Raw genomic sequence first — 18,732 nt, 5'->3', positions numbered from 1 at the left:
ACTCTCTCTCTCTCTCTCTCTCTCACTGACTGTCACTCTCCCCCAGAGGAACCTGCTGGAGAAGAAGCAGAGACGCAGACGGCAGGAGACGCTGATGGTTCAGGCCAACCCTGATGCCAGGGTGAAGCCTCGCCGACTCCGCAAGTCTGAGGAGCCCTCCCCCCTGAGCACATCCTGTCCCCTTTACCCCAACAGCTACCCAGGTAATACCGCCCACATACAGCCCCCCCCACCCCAACAACCCCCCACACACACCCTCACACACACACCCTCACGCACACACCTCTCATCGTTACCCGAACACTTACCCAGATAATAAACACCCAAAGTGGGTAAAGAGTGTGTGAGAGCCAGTGAGTGTGTGAGTGACTGTGTGAGTGAGTGAGTGTGTGAGTGAGTGTGAGATTGACTGTGTGAGTGACTGTGTGAGTGAGAGAGTGACTGAATGACTGTGTGAGTAAGTGACTGGGTGAGTGAGAGAGTGACTGTGAGAGTGAGTGAGTGTGAGAGAGTATGAGAGAGTGAGTGTGAGATCCAGCATAAGGGAGAGTGTGTGAGAGTGAGAGTGTGTCAGTGAAGGAAAGAGTAAGTGTATGTCAGAGGGAGGTGTGTGTGGGTGGGGGTGGGGAGGAAGTCTCTAGTGGTGTCAGTATATAACACGGTGCTTTGCTGTCCCCCACCCCCCACAGACCTGTCGAGCAGTCTCCCTGTGGAGGAGATCCCAAGCGCTGAACTGTACCTCAAGTCACTGGAAGATGCCACCAAGTTGCAGGAGGGAACTGAGAGCGGAGTCTCGCTTGACAACAACAGGAAAAAGGGCCTGAAAACCGAACCAGGTACAGGCTCTGCACCCCAGGTGTTTGTTTACCTGTACTCCCTCGCCTGTAGTCAATCGCCTGTACTCAACACCTCTGGGTCCCAAGGCTGTGAGTTCCAGCTCCATCATATCAGGTCTTCGGCCTTAAATAACCTCACGGAGTCCACGTAGCTCAGTGGCCATAGCGCTCGCCTTTGCAAGCGAGAGGACCCGGGTTCGATTCCCAGGCCGGGCAGCCTGGAACCTTAGGCAAGTTTCCTTACTACACACACACACACTCACACAGACAGACAAACACACACACACACACTCATACACTCACACAGACAGACAAACACACACACACACACTCATTCACACACACATAGACAGACACACACACACACACTCACACACACAGACCCACACAGACGCACACGCCCCTGTTTACCGAGCTGTCAGCAAGAACCCGGTTGTTAATCGATTAGAACATGGCTTTTTCGGGGGTAATAATCCCTCCAACAATAACATTTAAAAAAAATAATAATGTGGTCACTCAATGCACAACTGTGTGTGTTGGGGGGGGGACACCGCTGGGCGCAATTGGCTGCCGCGTTTCACTCACAGTCACTACACTTCGCAATAAATCCTGTGAAGCGCTTTGAGAGGCGATAAAGCGCTGTATCAAATGCAAGGTTTATTATTATTGCTATTGTAGGGTTTCTCTGACCAGCCGATCTCATCTCCTTCTTCCTATTCTCTCCCAAACATTGTTGTCTGCAGAGACTTTGGAGATCAGCGTAGGAGAGGTGGAGGAGGGAGCGAGAGAGAGGGAGATAGTGTCAAGCGAGAAAAGCCAACCACGCAGAGAAGGTTAGGCAACGGATGTTCAGCACTATCACTGCAGTGTAGAGGGTGTGTGCGTGTGTGTGTGTGTGTGTGTGGGGGGTGGTGAGGTACACAGGCACTACACTTGACTGTAAAAACCCTGTTGTGTCCAGTAGAAGTGGAGGTGGAAGAACTGGAGAATGTGACAGTGGAACCTTACAGCCCGGTGAAAAGGAGAGAGAGAGGAGAAACCAGGAGAGAGAGGAAACAGCGGCAGAAGGAAGGTGAGGGTGTGAGCGGTATAAAGATCTCGCCGACAATCCCCACAAATAAAATCACTCACTCAATCCACGACTATTTGTGGGACAAATTGGCTGCCGTGGTTTGCCCACAAAATATACAGTCAATTCACTCTACAGTGTATCCTGTGAAGCGCTTTGAGATGTCTCGACGACGTGATAAGGCGCTGTATCAAATGCCAGGATTATTATTATTATTATTATTATTATTATTATTTATTCCCGTGCCCTGTGCAGGGCTGATGGACACCAGTGTGACAGAAGCCCAGGACGAGGGGATAGACACGGAACTCTGCGCTTCCCCCAAACCCAGAGGCGAGAGAGAGAAGAGGAGAAAGAAGAAGGAAGGTTAGAGAAAGAAACTCCCTTCACATCTCGGGTGAGGGAGGTTTGTGAAGCAGGTGCTATATTGGTTAGAGCTCTCGCCTCGCAAGCGAGAGGACCTGGGTTCGATTCCTGGGCGGGTCAGGTCGGGGCGAAATGTTGGGCAAGTTTCCTTAATCCACACACACACACACGTTTTGCCCACAAAACACACAGTCACTACACTTTACAGTATATTCTGTGAAGCCCTTTGAGACGTCTCGACGACGTGATCAGGCGCTGTATCAAATGCCAGGAACATTATTATTATTATTACCCCATTCCCATGCTCGCTCGCCCCTACACCCAGCTCCGCTAACTCAGCCTCGCACACACAAAACCCCACCCACCCTCTCCCTCTCCCTCTCTCTCTCTCGCTCTCGCGTTTCTCTCATGTTGTCTCCACTAAGCAGTGCTGTCAGAGCTGGAACCCTTTACATCGGAACCTGAACCAGTGATCCCGGGTCCGAGATCCAACAGAACTTCCCGACTTGCCAAGAGAGAGGAGAAACACAAACACAACCGCAAAGGTCAGTGTCCTCGCCCACCGACAATCCGGAGGGAATCCCTCCTCTCCCCACCCCCCCCCGTCTCTCCATCCCTCTCCCCCGTCCCTCCATCCCTCAAGATAGTCTTCTCGCCTTTGTGGGTTCAAAGGCTCGGGGTTCAAGCCCCCCAACATCGGGGACTGTGAGCTCATCGTCCAGTTGCGGGGTGGGGTGGGGGGGAGAGAGAGGGGAGGGGAGAGGGCGGGGGAGAGGAGAAAGGGGGAGGGGAGGGAGGGGAAGCAGGGCGTTGTCAGAGACGCTTTCCTTCGGCTGAGACCCTAAACCACTCATTCTTGTTCTGACTGGCATTCCAGGGAGAGAGAGCTCCGCGGAGGGGCAGGACGAGGGGGGGGATGCGGAGAAGAAACCAGAGGAGCCGGGAGACGAGGGATGGAGCGACGAGGAAGAGGAGGAGGAAGAGGAGGAGGAGGAGGAGGAAGAAGATGCCAAACCCCCCCCTGACTCGCGACCCCCGGCGGCCAAGAAAAAGAGCAAGACTAAGACCAAGTTAAAGAGTGAGTTCGCCTTACAAGATCGCACAGTCACTACACCTTGCGGGAGTCCTGTAGCTCACCTGGGGTTGGCCAGGTTCGTTTCCCAGGCCAGACAGCACCTGAGGCACGTTTCCTGACTCCACACACGCACACACGCGCCTCTGGTTACCGTCAGTCAGGAGGAACCCGGTGGTTAGTCGATTGGCGGATCACTTTCCGGGGGTAATCACCCCCCCCCCTCACCCCCCCAAAAAAAAATAATAATGTGGTCACTCAATCCACAACTGTTTGTGGGGACGTCGAATCGGCTGCCGCGTTTCGCCCACAAAACGCACAGTCACTAACACTTCACAGTACGTCCTGTGAAGCGCGGAGGATAAATAAATAAAGACAGGAATAAATGGGACTTTTGATGCCTTTGACCACTTCACCTCAGGTTCAAAGGGGAAGAAGGTCCCTAAAGAGGAGGAGGAGGAGGAGGTGGTGGTGAATGATGAGGACGATAATACTCAGGATAAAAAGGAGGTGAAGAGTTCCAGCCCCACACAGCCCTGCCCCACTGACACGGCCCCCAGCAAGACAGCCTGTAAGGTCTGTGCTCTCTCGCTCTCTCACACACTCTCTCTCTCTCTTTCTCTCTCTCCATTTCCTCATTCTTTACAACAACAACAACTGATATTTACATGGTGCGTCTCATGTCGGGAGAACGTCCCAAGGCGCTGGACAGTCGGATTTGGACCCGAGCTGGGGGGGGGGTGTGGGGTGGGGGGGGAGGCAGGAATCGGGAGGGGTGGAGGGCAGGGAGGATGGGGGTAAGAGGGTGTACGAAGCGGAGAGAGGGGGTGAAGGGACTGTGGGATGTCAGGCTCCCAATAAAGACTGAGTGAGCGAGTGCGCGAGAGAGAGAGACAGTCTAAGCTGCTGTTGTTGTCTCCCCGCCCCCCCCACTCCCACCCCCTCCCCAGGCCACCCCTACAGGGGACAGCCCAGCAATACAGGTGGGAAACCTGGAGGACTTTGCCTTTGCTCCCGCCCCACGAGCCACAGTCATCAAGTGTCGCATCACCCGAGACAAGAAGGGAATGGACAAGGGGATCTACCCCACTTACTACCTTCATCTGGAGAGGGACGACGGCAAAAAGGTAGGGTGTCGCTTACTAATGCTCTGTGGTTAACACTCTGCCCTCGCTCTCTCCCCACCCACCCACCCCAACCCCCCCCGGCCCATCTCTGCCCTCCCTCTTCCCCCAAACTGGCAGCTCCTGCCCCGGTTTGGGTTTGTTGGTGGGAACAGGAATCAGGACTCGGCTGTTCTCAGTCTGAGAGGAGAATAACTGGGGCGAACCTCATTACTGTGTGTCTGTGTGTCTATGGGGGCTGGAGGGTGTGTGTCTGTCTGTGTGTCTGCGTGTGTGAGTGTGGGGTGGGGGGTATGTGTCTGTCTGTGTGTCGGTGTGTGTGGGGTGGGGGGGGGTGTGTGTCTGTATGTGCGTGAATTCTCTGTAGGAGCAACGGACGGCACAGATTGTATCAAACATTTCCTATTTTTTTGGGGGGTGGTGGGGTGTGTGTACGTGTGCATGTGTGTGTGTATGTGTGTGTACATGTGCACGTGTGTGTGTGTGTGTATGTGTGTGTACGTGTGTGTGTACATGTGCACGTGTGTGTGTGTGCGTGTGTGTGTATATGGGGCTACTTTTCAGATCTTCCTGATGGCCGGTCGAAAACGCAAGAAGAGCAAAACATCCAATTACCTGATCTCCACCGACCCCACCAACCTGTCCCGAGATGGAGACAGTTTCATCGGCAAACTCAGGTACAGCCACGACCTTCCCCCACCATCCAGGCCCCAGCACGACAACGACAACTTGCATTTACGCAGCGCCCCCCACCGCCCTCACGCAGGGTAGAGTCCCAGAGCCTTGACAGCGGCGGAGCACAGTGCAGGACCGGTCTCTCGCTTGCGAGGAGAGTGGTCTAACTACCGAGGCTACAAGACTCCAATAATGATCCTTGCATTGGATATAGCGCCTTATCACGTCTTCGAGACGTTTTCACGGGAGTTCTGCGGAGTGCAGTGACTGTGTGTTTTGTTGGCAACATTATCCCTCCCCTCTCTCCCCAGGTCCAACGTGCTGGGCACCAAGTTCACGGTGTTTGACAACGGAATGAATCCCGACAAGACTCCCATGGTGCCCGAGTGCATCAATATCAGGCAGGAGATGGTCGCTATCTGCTATGTAAGTGCCACTCTGGGACCTTACAGTCACGGGCAGATCTCACACACACACACACACACACACACAAAGAGAGGGAGAGAGAGGAAGTGAGAGAGAGGGAGAGAGAGGGAGAGAGAGAGAGCGGGTGACAGAGCCCGTTGATGTGGTCGGTAATTTCCTCGTTTCAGGAAACCAATGTCCTCGGCTTCAAAGGACCTCGGAAAATGACGGTCATCATCCCGGGAATGACACTGGAAGACGAGAGGATCAGCATCAGACCCAAAAACGTGAGTTCACAGCCCGGATCAGTTTGCAGCTCAACAGTAATAAATAATAATAAATAGTAATAATACTCGCTGACACACACACGCACTCGGATACACACTCAGCCACACAAATACACTTACACTTCACAATAATCATAATCCCTGCGTTCGATAGACAGACTTATCACCCCGTCGAGAGGTCTCGAAGCACTTTTGCAGTGAAGTGAAGTGTAGTGACTGTGGGTTTTGCCAGGCAGAGTTGTTTTGTGCTTTTTCAAAAGAAAAAAAAACAATTTGATTTCAAGGTGATTTCACCCCTTTCCACCCCCCCCACCCCCCATTTACCCCACTCTTCCCCCCCACCCCCACTTCCCCCCTCAGGAGCACGAGAGTTTGCTGACCCGATGGCAGAATAAGAACATGGAGAACATTTTGGCTTTACACAACAAAGCTCCCACGTGGAACGAGGAGACGCAGTCTTACGTCCTCAATTTTCACGGGCGAGTCACTCAGGCCTCGGTCAAAAACTTCCAGATCATCAACTTAGACGATCGTAAGTGACCGGCGAACCCCCCCCCCCCACCCGCACCCTCACCCCCACCCCCACACACACACACGCCGCTGGGCACAATCGGCTGCCGCGTTTGGCCCACAAAACACACAGTCACCACACTTTACAGTGTATCCTCCCCTCTCTCTCTTCCCCTCGGCCTCTGTTAAGCGCTCGGAGACACTAAGCTGTGTAACCGCGAGCTGCTGTTGTTGTTGTTGCAGCTGATTACGTGCTGCTACAGTTTGGGCGCGTGGCGGAGGACGTGTTCACGATGGACTATAACTACCCCATCTGTGCTCTTCAGGCCTTCACCATCGCTCTCTCCAGCTTCGACAGCAAGTTGGCCTGTGAGTAGCTGAACTCCACTCTCTCTCTCTCTCTCTCTCTCTCTCACACTCTCTCTCTCTCTCGCTGGCTTACTCCCGCTCACTCGCTCGCTACGGCAAAGCAATGCCCAGCGAGACGGAGACAGAGAGAGTGCGACAGAGAGCGGAGACAGAGAGAGAGAGACAGAGAGAGAGAGAGAACGCACGTTACATCAAGACTTTCACACTCGCCTCTGGCGGCAACACACAGAACATCAGTGATATATAACCACAGTAACTATAGTAACCGGATCTGAGACCCCTCACCTCTCCCTCAAGAGTTTACTCTCCTCCTTTCCCCCCCACTCCCCTATTCCTCGTCCCTCTTCCCCCCCCACTCCTCCCGCCACTCCTCTCCCCTCTCTCTTCCCCCCCTCCCCATAGATGATTATTTTATTTTGGAAAACCGCTATGTGTGGATTTTTGGGGAGGGATGCCAGGCGGGGGGGAGGGGGGGGGTGAGGTGGTGGTGGGGTGGGGGGGGCAATAAACTTGACAGAATGACTTTTTAAAAAAATATATACTTTAAAACATTTGCTTGTTTCAACGTCTTGTTCTCCGTCTGTTTCTATCGTTGGTGTCACAAGATTCCGGTTGGGAATGAAAAAGGCCCCCCCCCCCCCGGGATCCTTACACGTTTCTCTCTCTTCCTTTGGGGGGGGGGCGGGGGAGAGGTGTTGTTTGGGCTCTCCAATGGGGTGGGGGGGAATCCTGGCTTAATAATAATAATCCTACCTTATCACATCTTCGAGACGTCTCAAAGCGCTTCACAGGATTCACTTCAGAGTGTAGTGACTGTGTATTCTGTGGGCGACACGCGGCAGCCAATTGCGCCCGGCGACGTCCCCACGAACAGCCGTGGGTTGATTGACCGCTTTTTGTTGGTATCGGAGGGATTATTCACCGCTGGAAAGCGACACTGCGTACTGCCGGTACACAGAGGCCAATCTGTGCGCGTCTGTGCGGAGTAAGGAAACTCGCCGAAGGTTTCTCCCTGACTCGCCCGGCCGGGCATCGATCCCGGGTCCTCTGGCTCGCGCTTAAAAAAAAAACACACACACTCCAGGAACAATATCGTGGGAAACACTGAGAGCCAGACGTTTAATGAAAATCATCTTATATTACATGTCCCTCAACCAGCTTAAATAAACAGGAGGTAACGTCTCAGTTTACGTCCTGAAATTTACCTTTACAATATTTCTGGTTGAAGAATTTCCTTTTGTTTTATTTGGGAGGGGAGGGGGGCGAAAAGGAGGGATATTTTTGCGCACGTGAAGGGGATTCTTTTTTCCTCTCTCTTCCCCCGAAGGCCGTGGTCGTAGAGACGCCGGGAATAGGACAGAGAGGGAGGGAGGGAGGGAGAGAGAGGCGAGTGGAAATAAGCTGATAACTAGTATTGAGTTACATGTGTTAGGGTCCTGTGTTGATGTGCGGTGTGGAGCTGCGTGGGGGAGGGAGGGAGAGCGCGAGCGAGGGAGGGGGTAGAGAGAGCGAGGGAGGGAGAGAGCGAGGGAGGGAGCGAGCGAGGGAGGGAGGGAGAGAGAGCGAGGGAGAGAGAGAGCGAGGGAGGGAGGGAGGGAGAGAGCGAGCGAGCGAGGGAGGGAGGGAGGGAGGGAGGGAGGAAGGCAGGGAGGGAGAGAGAGAGAGAGAGAGAGGGAGGGAGGGAGGGAGGGAGGGAGGGAGCGAGGGAGGGAGGAAGGGAGGGAGGGAGGGAGGGAGGGAAGTGAGAGCGAGGGAGAGAGAGAGGGAGTGAGGGAGGAGATCAACATCTCTCTCAGTCCGTGCCTTCGTTCCCCATCTCCGGCACGTCCTTGTTCCTCCTCTCTTCCTCCTCCGCCTTCTTCAGCCACTCCAGGATTTCGGCTTTCCTCTGCTCGCTGGACACCACGTCGGACGGAATCCAGTCGTTGAGTTTGCGGTTGCCCCGCTTGTCCTGGCTCTTCCTGGCCCCCTCTCGGGGTGTGCCCCTCTCCTGCCCCCCGCCTCGCTTGCCGGGCTCCCCTCCCTCGCTCTTGCCGCGTCGCTGGCTCCCGTCCGGGGGGAGATTAGCAGCTGAGTCGCAGGCTTCAGCCGTGCAGCAATGCGCGGACTTTCTCCTGCGGCGTCCACAGGTACACGGTTTCCGGCCCTTGTCTCTCTTCAGGCAGCCCCCACAGCTCACGGACACGCTGCTGATGTCTGTCCCTGCTGGGGGTGGGGGGGGGTGGGGGGGGAGTGAGGGAGGGGGAGAGGGTGGGGGTGGGAGGGGGAGAAAACACACACTTAAAGCCTGGCATTTGACATCACGTCGTTGAGACGTCTCAAAGCGCTTTGCGGGAGAGACTGTAAGGTGCAGTGACTGGGTATTTTGTGGGGGGGGGGCAGTTGCAATCGCGCCCAGCAGCGTCCCCCCACAAACAGCCGTGGAGCCAGACACCGATTTTATTTTTGGGGGGTGGGGGGGGGGGATGTTGGGGGGGAGAGGGAGAGAAACTCCTCTTCGAACAGAGCCGCGGGAGAGATCTTTACCGTCCACCTGAACGGGCGGCCGGGGAGGGGAGTGAGTGAGGTTTAACGTCTGACCCGAAGGATGGAGCCTCCGACAATACAATACAACACCCCCCCTCCTACCCACTGCCCCCCCACCGCCCCCAACCCTCCCACCCCCACCACCAGCGCTGCATTGGAGGGATGTGATTCCGAGTCTCGACCTGGAGGCTTAAACCCAGAGACGTGTGCCCCCCCCCCCCCAAAGCACGGGCAGGTGGCGAGGGGGCTGCGTATTCCCTGAGGTGGGGGCGGGCGCTCACCGCTGCGGGTCTCCGGAACGCTCTTCTCGGGAATCGCGTTCTCCCGGCTCCGCTCCTGATCGTATTTCCAGCCCCAGAACTCCTTGATCTGAGCCCCTTTGTCTGTCATCGCCATCTCGTGCACCTCCTGAAACACACGCACAGACATACAGACAGACAGACAGACAGACACACACACACAGAGACACACACACACACACACACACACAGACAGACAGACAGACAGACACACACAGACACAGACAGACACAGACAGACACACAGACACACAGACAGACAGACACACACACACACACACAGACAGACAGACACACACACAGACACACAGACAGACACAGACAGACACAGACACACACACACAGACAGACACACACACACAGACAGACACATAGACAGACAGACACACAGACAGACACAGACAGACACACACACAGACAGACAGACAGACAGACAGACACAGACAGACAGACACACACAGACAGACACACACAGACAGACACACACACACACACAGATAGACACACGCACAGACAGACAGACAGACAGACAGACACACAGACACGCGTGGTTATAAACCGAAGTAACTGTCCCTGTGGCTCAGGGGGTTAGACCCCTCGCCTCGCAAGCCACGGGATCTGGGTACGATTCCCGGGCGGGTCAGGTCAGGGCCAAACCTTAGACAAGTTTCTTACTCCACACACACACACACAGTCGCGTGTGTGTCTGTCTGTGTGTCTGTCTGTGTGTGTGTGTCTGTGTGTGTGTGTCTGTCTGTGTGTCTGTCTGTCTGTCTGTCTCTGTGACAGTCTCGGAGTCTCTCACCGAAGCCAGGGTTGAGGTCCTGGAGCGAGGGCGCAGCCTGGGCTGGTGGTGCCCCTCGAATCCCGAGGTGAGTGAGTGGGGGCTCTCCTCGGTGTCGGTGGGCAGGGTGCCCTCGGAGAAGTCTGCGTCCCCGGCCTGTTGGAGCAGGTGCACCAGCTTCACCCACTGGTCGAAGACCCTCTGCTCGCAGTCCGGGTGGACGTACAGCTGCAGGTAGAAAATGCGGCCACTGGCCAGGTTGACCCTCAGCCTCCGCTTCTGCTTGTGATGGACGGAAATCTTCACCAGCTTCAGGGGCAGCAAACTGCGGGCAACGAGAGAGAGAGAGAGAGGGGACAGGTCAGTGGTCACAATGCACCCCCCACCCAACCCACCCACACATACACACACACCGCCCCCCCTCAACCCCTCCGCCTGGGACCTTCTTTCCTCCCCTTCTCCCCACCGCCCCCACACCCTCACACTCTCTTCACGGCCCCCACCCCCCTCTCACCCTTTCACGCCCCCCACCCCCCTTTGCCCAGTGTAAACCCACAGCCATCTCAGCACACAGACGGGTTTGACTGTAAGAGCTGAGCGATGCAAATGAGAGACAATCAATGGGTCGAGCGAGATGGGGGGGTGGGGGGGAGGTGGGGGGGTCTTCACCCCAAAGCCCCTCTTCTGATGTGGGTCATGTAACCGTAGCGATTCATCAAACACTGCCTCCTGTTCCATTGGAACCTCCCAAAAGACAGCGAGAGAAAGAGAGAGAGAGTGACGGAGAGAGGGAGAGAGAGAGTGAAGCAGAGAGAGAGTGAAGGAGAGAGAGAGAGTGACGGCGAGAGGGAGAGAGACGGAGAGAGAGAGAGTGACTGAGAGAGAGTGACGGGGAGAGAGAGTGACGGAGAGAGAGTGACAGAGTGAGAGTGACAGAGAGAGGGAGCGAGAGAGAGAGTGATGGAGAGAGTGACGGACGGAGAGGGAGAGAGACAGAGCAGCCCTCACCTGGTGAGCTCCAGGTGCCCGCGGGGGAGAGGCCGCTGGACGAGGCCCAGGCCCTGGTGGGATCGGTTGGAGCCCCGGGGGCGGGGGGCGGTGCCGGACTCGGAGCGGGCCAGCGAGGGGGTGGCCGACCAGGACGAGGGCTCGGAGGGGGGGAGGTGGGCCACGGAGCTGAAGGAGGACGAGACGCGGTGGCCGGCCGGGCTCCAGGACTTGCCGTCCCTCTCCCCGGGCCGGGCCAGCAACATGACGTCCGGCAACTGCAGGTCAGGGTCCGTGCAGGTCAGGCCGATGGTTACAATGGTCACCTGGTGATGGATGTTCACCACCTGACCGGTGCGGGTTATCTGTCAGGAGAGAGGGTTAGCAACTGGTTATCTGTGATTAGAGGTTATATATAGTATGTCCTGTGAGAATGTTTTTTTTTTTAATCGGCGCTATATCAAATGTCAGGATTATTATTATTATTATCGTTATTAACAGTAATTATCTGTGAGGGAGGAGAGGTTTGCCAACCAGTTATCTGTTGTATTCCGGGGCAAAACTTTACCATTAAGACCACTCAACCCACGACTGTTTGTGGGACAATTGGCTGCCGCGTTCACCCACAAAATACACAGTCACTGCGCTTTACAGCACATTCCTGTGAAGCGCTTTGAGACGTCTCAACGACGTGATGAGGCGCTATATCAAATGCAAGGATTATTATTATTTTTTTTACACGTCAAGACCCTGCTCTTCGACTGCGCCTTCGACCACCCTCCCTGCCCTCCATCCCTTCCTGATCCCAACCACCCACACCCTCCCCGTCCGTCCGTCCGTCCGCCCGCCTGCCCGGCCCCCCCCCAACTTGGACCCAAATCCCTGACTGTCCAGCGCCTTGGGACGTCCTCCCGATGCGAGAGGTGCCGTGTAAATGTCACGTGTTGTCGTATTACGACATAAACGCAAGGCGCGGCGGTGTTATTACGGGTGACGACGATTGAGCGAGTCTCGGGCCGGTCTCTTACCTGTATGAAGTCGCTCTCGAAGATGGGGGCCTGCTTAAATAGCAGGTACTCTCCATTATAGAGATGTTTCTGTAGCTCACCCACCAGCGGGTCAGGCATGACCCCAATCTCCTCCTCCAGGAGCGTGTGGTAGAAGTAGGAACGCATGATATCCATGTAGGCGGTTCCTGGAGTGTGAGGCACATAAGTGAACACACACCACGCAAGCCCAAGCACCCGACCGGCACACAGAAGAGGGGGAAAGGCAATGGGGTCAATGGAAAGGGTTCACCGAGGTAGACATGTTTTACAGGGAGGCGAGCCATGTGCTCACTCCCTGCTGCTGCATTCACCTCCGCACTGACTGCATCACAATCACCGACTGTTAGCAATTCTTAACCTACCAACTCAGTCAAACCGCCTTCACCACCCGCCCCATCGCTCAGCCAAGCCAAGCCAACCAAGCCAGGCCAGCCCAACCAAGCCAAACCAAGCCAAGCCAACCAAGCCAAACCAGGCCAACCAAGCCAAGCCAACCAGGCCAAGCCAACCAAGCCAAGCCAGGTCAAGCCAGCCCAGCCAGGCCAGGCCAGCCAAGCCAAGCCAGCCCAGCCCAGCCAGGCAAGTGGGGAGGGGAGAAGGAGGGAAATTGTGAAGTCCTGTAGCTCAGTGGTTAGAGCCCTCACCTCACAAGCGAGAGGACCCGGGTTCGATTCCCGGGCGGGTCAGAGCGAAACCTTAGGCAAGTTTCCTTACTCCACACAGACAAACACGCGCACACACACCTGGACAGGGAGTAGGAACCCGGTTGTCAGTTGATTGGCAGATCGCTTTCCGGGGGGAATAATCCCTCCAGAAAAAAAGATTTGCTCCTCAGTCCACGGCTGTTTGTGGGGGACATCGCTGTGCGCAATTGGCTGCCGCGTTTCGCCCACAAAATACACAGTCACTGCACTCTGCAGCATATTCTGTGAAGCGCTTTGAAATATCCTGACCGGGTGATGAAACACTAAGTCGAATGCAAGGATTATTATTATTATAATAATTATTAAACACCCCCATTGCAGAACAGCTGATAATTGGAGAGGCACCAACTATGCCTGAAACATTGATTGCCAATTTCCCACAAACAGTCACGGATTGAGTGACCAAATTATTATTATTAATTATTATGTTTAGGAGCAAACAGCTTCACAATAACTCATGCTTCTGCACAGTGATGGGGGGGGGGGGGGATAATAATAATAATAAGGGGGGGAAGGAGAGAAAAAAAATCGTATTTAAGCAATAAATCCAAAGTTAGATTCAACTTAATCACTGACTCACCCTTTCTGTTTCCCTCCACAATGTTTGCTTAATATATTGGAGTTGTAACCTAACGTTGGCTGAGATTTCCTCTTATTTTTTATAATAAAACGCCTTGCAATAAAAAAAACTCATTATTGTTGAGCTTTTACACCCAAAGACAACACGTCACGTCACCCCCTCAACATCAACCCCACACACACACACACACACAAAGCCCCATAGCGTCGCCAGTCACTGACTCAACCCAACACCCAAACCCAACCCCAACCCAACCCCCACAAGGCTTGACTGAGGGCTCTGTGTGTCTGAGGCCACTTCACACCAACAACTTTGCTCCAAGGTTTCACCTGTGAGGGAATGAGTGTCTCCAATCCATTTGGAGACATCTGATGGCTTTTTTAGCTCATTAACTATTTTAATTCACCTCCAACCTTCCACCACCACGTCCTTGTAATTGGCTTAGGGGAGAGGGGGGGGTCCCAGGGTGTGTGTGTGTCCCAGGGGGTGGGTGTGTGTGTGTCCCAGGGGGTGTGTGTGTGTGTGTCCCAGGGGGTGGGTGTGTGTGTGTCCCAGGGTGTGTGTGTGTGTGTGTCCCAGGTTGTGTGTGTGTGTCCCAGGTTGTGTGTGTGTGTGTGTCCCAGGTTGTGTGTGTGTGTGTGTCCCAGGGGGTGGGTGTGTGTGTGTCCCAGGGGGTGGGTGTGGGTGTGTCCCAGGGGGTGTGTGTGTGTGTGTGTCCCAGGGGGTGGGTGTGTCGATGTCTCCTCAATTGCAGGTAATTTTGGAACCATAGTTTTTTTTTATTCACCCAGAGAGAAAAAAGACAGAGGGAGAAGGTGGGAGGGGGGGGAATAGGGATTAAATAAAGGACAGAGGAGAAGAGAGAGGGGGAGAGAGAGTGAAATTCCACCTGGACCCACATTTGTTGCTTTAATGCATCGAGTTGAGAGCTCTCCGAGACTCTCATCTACTCGAAGGGCGTCAGATAAATGTCGTTCCAGACCAGAATTTGTCCAATTGCAGAATTCCGGCCTTAAATCTTAATAATAACTGTACTAATCCTTGCATTTGACACAGCCCCTTATCACGTGTGAGAGACATCTCGACCCGCTTCATAGAATATACTGTAAAGGGAATTCACTGTGTATTTTCCACCCCCCTCCCCCCCCCAAAAAAAAATGCGGTCACTCAATCCATAACTATTTGTGGGGATCGCTGGTGTATGCAATTGGCTGCTGCGTTTTGCCCACAGATTACACAGTCACTCCACTTTGCAGTGTATCCTGTGAAGCACTTTGCGGCGTTTCGAAGACGTGATAAGGGGCTGTGTCAAATACAAGGGTTACTCTTATTCTTATTCTTCCTGTTGATTCAAGAGTTTTAGGGGAAGAGGTTTTCCCAATCTTCCCCACGTGGTCTAACTCCACTCGCCTGTTCCCCCAACTATTCAGCCCCTCGCCCCACCCTACCCCAACACCCGTTTTGACCCCAAAGCCTGACCAGTGGACCTCACAGCTGCGGATTCTCAGCGTTGCAAATCAGTTTCTTTTTTTAATACTTGTTTGTTGAGTGGATCCAATTTTTGGGTTTGATGGTCCTCCAATGTCTGTCCTGGACAGAGTGAGCTTCGAAAGCCATGTATGAAAAAGAGTGGTCATACTGACAGTAAGTGTGCGTGTGCGTGAATGAGTGCGCGTGTGAGTGTTTGAATATGTGAGTGTGCGCGTGAGTGTGAGCGTGTGTGAATATGTAAGTGTGTGTAGTGTGAGTGAGTGTGTGGGTGTTTCTGTGTGTGCACAGCAGCGAAGAGAGACATTGATTCGGGAAGGCAATGTGTTGGGATGACACTCGCTTGATTCAGTCAAGCGCACGATTTGTGATAACTGTCTGTATTGGTTTCCCAGCCTCTGGAGACACTGTATGACGTACACACACACAAACACCCGCGCGCACACACACACACACACACCCTCCGCTCGCTAGGTGTAGATACGATGGAGCAGTTTGACCCACTGCTGGAACATACGCTCCTCAAACTTAGGGCAGGCATCGATGAGCTGGAGGTAGAAGGACTGGTGTGTGGCCAACTTCAGTCGCAGCCTGTGTTTCTTCTCGTCATAGATGGAAATCTTAGTCAGTTTGAGAGGGAAGAGCCTGGGAACCAGAGGCAAAAAATAATAATAATAATAATAATAATAATCCTTGCATTTAATATTGTGCCTTATCACGTCCTCGCGAATAACAACCAATTACGCCTCTACGTACCCAGCAGTAAGCAGGAACCCGCTTGTTAGTCGATTGGCGGATCCGGTGGTAATAATCCCTCTCTTCCCCACCCCCCCCCCCCAACCACCTCCCCCCCCCTAAAAAAAATTATAATAATTTGGTCACTCAACCCACGACTGTTCATGGGGACGTCGCTGGGCGTAACTGTATCCTGTGAAGCGCTTTGAGACGTCTCGCCGACGAGACGAGGCGGCGTAACAATGCCAAGCATTATTATTAATTATTATTTAGTAAAATACAACCTGAAATTGCCTGGTAACCGATCGACAGGGAATCAATCGGGTAGTTTGAGACGTCGAGAAGACGTGAAAAGCGCTATATCAAATGCAAGGATTATTATTATTATTATATATTATTATTATTAGTTTCCTCACCTGAGCAGCTCTAAGGGAGCGTAGTTGTCAGCAGAGACCCAGTTGCTGGAATTTAAGGGCTCCATCATTTTCCTCTTGAACATCTGGAGTTGCAGCTGCATCTGCAGTTCGCTGGGTTTAGCGATCAGCAAAACATCGGGGAGGTAGAGCGTGGGGTCTGTGGAGGTGATCCCAATCGTCACCATTGTAACTCGGTGATGGATGTTACTGACATGTCCTTTCTTAGTGATCTGCAAACACAGGTGAGAAGTGATGGTAACATTAATAATAATAATAATACTCCCGGCATTTGGTGCAGCGCCTTCTCAGGTCTTCCAGACGTCTCAAACCGCTTCACAGAATTTCACTGTAAAGTGTTCGGACTCCAAATGCAAGGATTACTCGTGTTGTTGTTAATAACTAGAAAGATGGGGAGTGTTTCGAACCACACTCGTGCCCCTCTCCTTTCCCCCCATCCCCCTACACGCACGCGCACACACACACACGCACACGCCCGCACACACACGCGGAAAAGGGGGGGGTTAGGAACAGACCTGGATGAAGTTGCTTTCGAAGACTGGAGCGTGTTTGAAGAGCTGGTAATCTCCGCTGAAGAGCCTGTGCTGGAGTTCCCCAACGTAGGCGTTGGCCAGAGCCCCGATATCCTCCAGCAGGTTATAGAACAGGTAGGAGGGGAAGTTCAGCAACAGCAGCTCAGTGCTTCCAAAACAAAACCGCAAGCAAAGACTGTAAACCTCACAACCGTCGCGATTCACGTCGCGCCCGATCGCGGCATCGAAGCCCGACAGTCGTTCCCGTGACTCTGGACGTCCTCCCGACGTGAAAGGCGCTCGAGCAAATATCAGTTGTTCTTGTCGGGAATTGAACCCGGGTCCTCTCGCTTGCCTCGAATGCAAGGATTATTAATTATTATTATTATTATTATTATTATTATTATTATTGTGAGAGCATTAAGTCACCTTATTCAGAGCAAAGTTCCCAGCTTTTGACCCCCCCCCCCCACCCCACCCCAACCCCCAAAATACCAGAGATTGGGAACAACATTGAACGTTAGTTACTCACTATTTTCTCATGGTTGTGCAGTCTGTCTCTCTGTCTCTCTGTGTCTCTCTCTCTCTCTCTCTCGCAAACTCTTGGCTTGAAACCGACGTTAAAAATAATGACCTCTACATTTAAAATATATTTCCCTTTTGATAATATAAATACATTAAAGAAAAAGTGGGGTGGGGTGAGGGGGGGGGGTTGGTATTTTAATTCTCTCCTCTCCTCTCTCTCTCTTCAATGAAAACTCTCATTGTTTTTTTATTTGAAAAAAAAACTCCCTCAGGAGCTCAGTGGATGGAAGTTAATAAGTAAATTAATGTGATGTGAGACAGACACAGAGAGAGAGAGAGACAGAGACAGACACAGAGGGAGGGAGGGAGGGAGGGAGAGGGTCTGTTTGCGAACAAAGGAGTGGATGTTACGAGGGACATTACATTGAGCACCAGCTGTTACCAACTCCTGACGTGGGAAGAGGTGATATTAATAATAATACTATTAATAAAACTAATAACCTGTCACTGTCTCTGCAGTAAACCCCTTCACTGAAGCCTCCACTCCCTGTGTTCTCTCCCCCTTCACTGACCTGGTGCAGGAGACCAGGTCTCTTACACTCGAATCAGGGGTTCATTTTACTGAAATAAATTAGACTCACACTTTCACACATGTATTTGCACACACATTTACACACACCTCTTCCCCTTCCCCCCCCACTCCCCCCCCCCCCCCCACACACACACACACACACAACTCACTCACAGACACCTACAAACTCTCACACACACAACTCCCACACACACAAACTCTTATCGCTCTCTCACACACACACAACTCTTTCTCTGTCACACACACACACATTCAGAGTAATGAATAATAATAATCGTTGTTTGATGTAATAACAATAATCGTTGTTTGATATAATAATAATCGTTGTTTGATATAATAATAATAATAATCCTTGTTTGCTATAATAATAATCCTTGCATTTGATGTAGTTAATTTCCCGACGTGAAAGGCGCTATATACAAACGTAATCTTGTTATTGTTGTTGCAGTACCTGATCAGGTTATCGAGACGTCTCAAAGCCCTCCCAGGATATACTGTAAAGTGTAGTGACGGTGCGTCGTGTGGGCGAAACGTGGCAGCCAATTTGTGCCCAACAGCGTCCCCACAAACAGCCCGTGAAGTGAGCGACCAATTTTTTATTTGGGGGATTGTTGGCCAAGACATTGGGTGGGAGCGAGAGAGAGAGAGAGAGAGAGTGGGAGAAAAACTCCCTACTCTTTCCCCACGGAGCTGTGGGAGAGATCTTTAAGGTCCACCTGAACAGGCGGACGGGGAGGGGAGTGAAAGAGGTTTGATGGGCCTCTGACAATGCAACCCCCACCCCACCCCAACCCAACAACCCACC

At 53.0% G+C, this 18,732-nt stretch overlaps 3 protein-coding genes across 6 annotated transcripts; 1 reads left to right on the top strand and 2 right to left on the bottom strand.

The window, feature by feature from the left end:
• Window positions 1-46: 46 nt before the first annotated feature.
• Window positions 47-7,037, top strand: LOC103173230 (tubby-related protein 3; the record flags this gene model as incomplete). 2 transcript variants are annotated; one of them, XM_042345015.1, is given in 14 exon segments in its annotated part: window positions 47-203; window positions 690-836; window positions 1,580-1,669; window positions 1,801-1,908; window positions 2,161-2,271; window positions 2,700-2,816; window positions 3,149-3,349; window positions 3,765-3,919; window positions 4,294-4,470; window positions 5,032-5,144; window positions 5,454-5,568; window positions 5,736-5,834; window positions 6,195-6,366; window positions 6,588-7,037. In XM_042345015.1, coding segments are annotated over 14 exon segments (1,896 nt in total), but the record flags the coding sequence as incomplete, so codon positions are not given.
• A 1,429-nt stretch (window positions 7,038-8,466) lies between these two features.
• On the bottom strand, window positions 8,467-15,636 carry LOC121851310. 3 transcript variants are annotated; one of them, XM_042345169.1, is made up of 6 exons: window positions 15,588-15,636; window positions 12,337-12,503; window positions 11,330-11,673; window positions 10,343-10,646; window positions 9,521-9,647; window positions 8,467-8,918 (listed from the first exon to the last, which is right to left on the bottom strand). In XM_042345169.1, exons 2-6 carry the CDS (start codon window positions 12,490-12,492, stop codon window positions 8,506-8,508), a joined length of 1,344 nt encoding a protein of 447 aa, XP_042201103.1. In that variant the 5' UTR covers window positions 12,493-12,503; window positions 15,588-15,636; the 3' UTR covers window positions 8,467-8,505. The 3 variants fall into 3 exon arrangements, with proteins under 3 accessions (XP_042201103.1, XP_042201102.1, XP_042201104.1); XM_042345168.1 differs by lacking the exon at window positions 15,588-15,636 and adding an exon at window positions 13,642-14,130; XM_042345170.1 differs by lacking the exon at window positions 15,588-15,636 and having other exon boundaries at window positions 8,467-8,915; window positions 12,337-12,787.
• LOC103191534 (protein FAM71B-like) lies at window positions 15,380-17,442 on the bottom strand. The gene is made up of 4 exons (XM_007912528.2): window positions 17,343-17,442; window positions 16,814-16,979; window positions 16,281-16,510; window positions 15,380-15,774 (listed from the first exon to the last, which is right to left on the bottom strand). The coding sequence occupies exons 1-4, from the start codon at window positions 17,351-17,353 to the stop codon at window positions 15,600-15,602; spliced, it is 582 nt and encodes a 193-aa protein (XP_007910719.1). The 5' UTR covers window positions 17,354-17,442; the 3' UTR covers window positions 15,380-15,599.
• Window positions 17,443-18,732: the final 1,290 nt, after the last annotated feature.

The sequence above is a fragment of the Callorhinchus milii genome, unplaced genomic scaffold (genome assembly GCF_018977255.1).
Source record: "Callorhinchus milii isolate IMCB2004 unplaced genomic scaffold, IMCB_Cmil_1.0 Scaffold31, whole genome shotgun sequence".
NCBI classification, from domain to species: domain Eukaryota; kingdom Metazoa; phylum Chordata; class Chondrichthyes; order Chimaeriformes; family Callorhinchidae; genus Callorhinchus; species Callorhinchus milii.
Note: the sequence above shows the minus strand (reverse complement) of the source record. Positions and strands in the feature narration are given on the sequence as shown.